Source organism: Polyodon spathula, chromosome 9, assembly GCF_017654505.1.
Source record: "Polyodon spathula isolate WHYD16114869_AA chromosome 9, ASM1765450v1, whole genome shotgun sequence".
NCBI lineage: Eukaryota > Metazoa > Chordata > Actinopteri > Acipenseriformes > Polyodontidae > Polyodon > Polyodon spathula.
This window is the reverse complement of record NC_054542.1, coordinates 28,455,755-28,461,754: the sequence shown is the minus strand read 5'-3', so window position 1 is coordinate 28,461,754 and position 6,000 is coordinate 28,455,755. Positions and strand designations below refer to the sequence as shown.

At 37.6% G+C, this 6,000-nt stretch overlaps 1 protein-coding gene across 3 annotated transcripts in view; it reads right to left on the bottom strand.

Moving 5' to 3' along the window:
- Positions 1–4,662: 4,662 nt before the first annotated feature.
- The window catches only part of LOC121320607 (BCL-6 corepressor-like), a 51,587-nt gene continuing 50,249 nt past the window's right edge, over positions 4,663–6,000 (bottom strand). For all 3 annotated transcript variants that reach the window (XM_041259078.1, XM_041259080.1, XM_041259079.1), the window contains one exon: positions 4,663–5,143. In XM_041259078.1, coding sequence (XP_041115012.1) covers positions 4,843–5,143 — 301 coding nt within the window. In that variant the 3' untranslated portion in view covers positions 4,663–4,842. The remainder of the gene's footprint in view (positions 5,144–6,000) is intronic.

The window sequence follows — 6,000 nt, the reverse complement described above, 5'->3', positions numbered from 1 at the left end:
GTGATGAGAGGTGTTGGGTTTGTGCCAGACATATCGTTTTCCTTGATGGTCAAAAAGCTCAATTTTAGTCTCATCTGACCAGAGTACCTTCTTCCATATGTTTGGGGAGTCTCCCACATGCCTTTTGGCGAACACCAAACGTGTTTGCTTATTTTTTTCTTTAAGCAATGGCTTTTTTCTGGCCACTCTTCTGTAAAGCCCAGCTCTGTGGAGTGTATGGCTTAAAGTGGTCCTATGGACAGATACTCCAATCTCCGCTATGGAGCTTTGCAGCTCCTTCAGGGTTATCTTTGGTCTCTTTGTTGCCTCTTTGATTAATGCCCTCCTTGCCTGGTCCGTGAGTTTTGGTGGGCGGCCCTCTCTTGCCAGGTTTGTTGTAGTGCCATATTCTTTCCGTTTTTTAATAATGGCTTTAATGGTGCTCTGTGGGATGTTCAAAGTTTCGGATATTTTTTTATAACCCAACCCTGATCTGTACTTCTCCACAACTTTGTACCTGACCTGTTTGGAGAGCTCCTTGGTCTTCATGGTGCTGCTTGCTTGGTGGTGCCCCTTGCTTAGTGGTGTTGCAGACTCTGGGGCCTTTCAGAACAGGTGTATATATACTGAGATCATGTGACACTTAGATTACACACAGGCGGACCTTATTTAACTAATTATGTGACTTCTGAAGGTAATTGGTTGCACCAGATCTTATTTAGAGGCTTAATAGCAAAGGGGGTGAATACATATGCACGCACCACTTTTCCGTTATTTATTTTTTAGAATTTTTTGAAACTAGTTATTTTTTTCATTTCACTTCACCAATTTGGACTATTTTGTGTATGTCCATTACATGAAATCCAAATAAAAATCAATTTTAATTCCAGGTTGTAAGGCAACAAAATATGAAAAATGCCAAGGGGGGTCAATACTTTCGCAGGCCACTGTAGAAGAGATCAATTAGGGGATTTTTGATTTAGAAAAGAACTAACCTGATTTATGAAATAGCTATTAAACAGTCCTGGTATCTGAACCAATTACATGTCAATCTGTATGCAGGTAATTGTGGAATTTTGTAATTTGTGACTTGGGTTGACATGGCTCTTGTAGACCTCAGTTCCGCTGAAGATATCTGATAGGGATCTGTGTAGAACCCTATTGCTTTAATAGCTTCTCTGTTAATCAAACATTCCTCAGAAAGGTAATTCTTGGTCAGCAGCAGGGTTTTAGAAACAGCACCATGGGGGGAAGTAACCTGTGACATAGTGTGAAAAATAAATGATATGAAATCAATCAGTGCATGTTGTATTCAACTCTAAAGACAGCCATGACTTCAAGCTAAAGGTTAAACACATCCCTAGTGAATCAGGTGCCAATTTGTTGGCTTCTGTAGCACAACAGCATGAGTTGTTTTTTGTTTTGTTTTTTTAATCAAAGGTTGCCAAATGAATGGCCATTAATATTAATATGCACACTAGAAAATACTTAATACATTATTTATTGGGTATGAATTGTTTTAAATAAAGCAAATGAGGCTTTCAATTAATTTATAGTGCATTATAACACATGTTCATTAATCTGTTTTGTTTTCCTTTCAAGTTTTATGCTGGGTTCAATAGAGAATTAGACACCATTCAAATTGATAATAAATAATAATAATAATAATAATAATAATAATAATAATAATAATAATAATAATAATAATTGATCAGTGTGAATGGGTCACGTGTTTAACAAGAAAATGTTCTTAATTACAAAGCTGGACCAAAATCATAGTTCTTAACTGAATTGCAGCTGATTCAACTGGTAAGATCATTGCCCAAGATTTATAAAAGGAGTTTTAAAATTTTTAATGACGGTGATAATATAGGTAACACTGGAACTGTGGGGAGTATTTAAAAGGTAGTGTGTGTGTGTGTGTGTGCGTGTGTGTGTGTGCGTGTTTACACCTGGTCCTAATTATGACACATAAAAAGGTGCATTTATCCCATTTGTTGGGTAAATTAGGGACTTTAGTATCTGCCCATTGATTGCAAGAGTTCAGGGTCAGTAGGGTCAAGTCAAGGGCTCATGTTGAGAAGCATGTCATTGATGAACAGCAAAACAAATGAGTGCGCGTCCAACCCCCTCCCATCTCCCTTCTCCTTTCTCCTCTCAATTCGAATTATTCCTAAAGTGGTCATTACACTGCCCAGCGGGACAAAGAAACGTATTTAAACCACAGGCTTCCAGATTCTCGTTCTTGATGAATTCAATGAAATGGTTATAAAACACCGAGATTGTTTTGTGTGACATAGCATACAACAGTAGCAATATAAATTAAAATTGCATGTGCTTCTGGTTTGAGTCTTTAATGTTTTCGTTTAGCGCTTAGGATGGAGAAGATAACTTGGGGTTGAGCAGACCTCCAGGCTAGATTGCCATTCAGCACAGAGAGACACCATTATAATATTAGTGCATTCGCATGAAGGCACCCTTAGCAGACCACAGCATCACCAGCAAGAGGGGCACAATGTATTCTGAATTCAGAGAATGATCAAACTCAAAACACTTGTCTATTAGGCAGGCCAGTCTTACTGTGTGTACCAAGAAAGAATATTAGAAAAGCTGATTAATTATGGAACTTTATATTTTATCAGGAACATCTTAAAGGACCACTCTTTAGTGAAAACAGTAAGTGTGTGCTAACTACCAGAGGGTGGAAACCATTCGTGTTGCTTTAGTGACTCAGAGCTTAGCTAAGGGCTTTTTACAATGATCTAACAACTTTCACCACCCAATCTGGATGTTTTTATTGAGAGGACATGCAGTATATTCAGTTATGCACATGGGAAAGGATTGCAGGACAAGCACACTGATTACATTCTCAAAGTAGAAGCCATTGATCCATTTTCCCTGTAGCAAAGTAATAGAAGACTATTTTGTTTTTCATAAAAATTCACTTTAGATATACCACATAGCAGTTTGACAATGTTAATACAATACTGCATCAAAACCAAGTAACATTTATATGAATTTAATAATGCATTCAGAGTCGCATTAGAGAGCTTTTTTTTTCATTGTGTTCTCCCACTACTGAATAATTCATGATCCAAACGGCTGCTCAGTCTGGAAAGCAGTCATTAGGAAGTGGACGCGCAGCAGCAGAAACGCAAAACACATCAAACACCTGCAACAGCGTCCACACTTCCTGCCGTCAGTCGCCAGCAACAAGTTGTGGATCCAACTTGGGAACTGGCACGCTGCTCAACACATTGAGCTCCGCATCGAATTTCTAACGATCCATGTAGGCAGCTCTCGGATTTACGTCGACAAAACAAAACATCACAAAGGTGTTGTTTATAATGACAAGCTGTATTATTTGGGACTTCCAAATTTTTTTTTAAAAAATAGTGCAAATCTCTCCTTGCGACCAGCTTCCTATTAAGATCACATTAAGTCCCTTACACTGGGAAACCATCCACCCCTTCAGACCTGCTCCCTGTTGAGACATTTTAAATATAGTCTTAATAGAGGGATTTCATTGCATTTTACTTTTCATTTGTAACAGACTTTTTTATTTTGGGTCTTTACATTTCTGTCTGATCGTTCTCTGCTGCATGATAAATTATAAATCATGTGAGATTGTCAATTTCTGTCTTCTTATCCCATGCAATACAATTATGTGCAATAGTAATTCCTGAGCACTTCATTTCTGAAAGCACTACGAACGAGTTCAGTTGTGTAATATGGTATAGATGGATGCAGAGAACATTATGTGGTTAAAATTGTAAAATACTAATTGGCACACAGACAATTCTTAACTGTTTTATTGCCATTTATTTAAAGGAACTTTTTTTTTGTAAAATATAAATACAAATAACAAGTTTTTTTTTGGTTTTAATTACAAAGAAGTTTTAACACACATCCAAAAAACAATACGCACATCAGTCAGAAACATTTACTGTAATCATCACCCTTTTATATACAAAGTTCAAGCTGGTTTTCCTGCCAAACAGCGCAAAACATTTTAGTATTTTTATTTGTAATATCTTACAAAAAAAACACATGAAAAAATATTTAAAAATTTTCATCTTTAAATAAAAAGTCGAAAGTCAAAACCAAAATTAGAATACAGGTATAAAAAAAATTTCTCCTGAAGTTTAAAGAAAGAGAGAAAAAAAAATAACAGGAGAGGTGTCTTGCTTAGACTGGAAAACAACTCAATTCACATTAAAAAATAACTTGATTTCAACCAATATATTTTCACCTATCTCAGGCAGGCAAGTCTATTATCAAACATTTGGAAGTGCACCACGTTAAATAAAATTAATTAGAAATCATAATAACAAAAAAACAAATCTCCCTATCAAGTCATGTGGCAGAGATTATATATATATATATATATATATATATATATATATATATATATATATATATATATATAGTTGTGGGGGGTCACATTAATAGAAGTGAAACTTATCTATATAAATATAGCTATCTCCAGGGCAGGCAAGCGAATATATAGATAAATCTGTATATTCGAATCTCTTAAAAAAACTGTTTGACCTGTTTTTCATATTAATAAAACTGTAAAATTGACCCTGGAAACATATACATTATTCTGACTGGGGGTGGGGGATAGAAGACATAATGAAGGTGTTTAAAAAGAAAGCACTCTATAAAAACAGATTTAAAAAAAAATCCTTCTAAATGATATTGGAATAATCCAATTGTCCAGGCAGTGATGTTAACCAGTCTTTGTTTTCTCCAATATGTAACACATATGTACACTATGTACAAATATTTATACATATATATTTCAATGTCTCTATTTATAAATCCTCTGATGAGAGTTCAGTGAGTGGATTGCCTGGAAGGTCAGGACCTGTCCAGAGAGGCGGGGGCTCCTCTCTGCTTGTCATCCAGGCACTCCAGCGTGGAGCCCAGTAGCCGTACCAGCTCCCCGGTGAACTCCACCAAGTCCAGCAGCTCCTTGCTGTCGGGGACGAAGGCCTCCAGGTCCTCAGGGCATGTCAGGAGCTGGCTGAGCGACGCCTGCTTGTAAAACTCTGCCTCTGCGATCGTCACCACCTCGATGTGAGAGAAGCTGCAGCGGAACCCGCGGGACGTCATCTTCAGCCTCTTCAGTACGTCTGAAAGCAGCAGCCAGTTCCGAGGCCTGCGGGGAGAGGGGACACCAAGCTTAAAACGGCAGTCAGATTTCCTTAAAATATATGCATTTTTTGGGGTTTATAACCTTGATGCCAAATGAAAAGTTGTTGATATTTATTTGTCCAGCAACTCAATGACACACTACAATGGACCGATTTGTTTAAATGATTATGCAATGACATTCCTGACAAGTATTCTGTAATTAAATACAATCTTCTCTGTCTTTAAATTGACCAGACAGCAGTTTACTGTTTTGTGTTTTGCCAGGAGCTTGTAACTTCCTCCCCCAACTTCTGTATGCAGCTAAGACTTGAGACAGGCTTGACAAACACAATATGCTAAAGGGTTACAAAGTATCACGGCACCAATGGGCATTGTGGAGTGAAAGGCCAAATGACCCAAAGAAACAACCTGCTAATCTAATAATTACCCATGATCAAGACCACTTTGTGGAAACTCAACACAAGCTATAAGTAACAGGAATGTGCCAGGAGAGAGGATTACAGCTTTTATAGCTCAGCTTCCCCATTAAAAAACATCTTTCTTCTCTTAACCACTGAAGGAATGTCAAGGATGCTGCTTTGCCGTCGAAGGAGAGAAGTACCGACATAAAACAAAACCGACTGAAGCAACCTGACCCTGCACTGGAGAACTATTATCAGGGGTTCTACTATTAAACAAGTGAGTTTTTTTTTGTTTCCTGACGATGCATCCTGGTTGATACCCAAAGCCTGGGTTGGGCTGGCAATCTGCTTGTTATGTTTTGTTATCGTGCAGAATGCAGAACATAAACAGGATATGATCCAAACCACTGCATTTTATAAGCCGCTGCTTGTAGTGTGCAAACCTGTCTAGTAGGGGTCA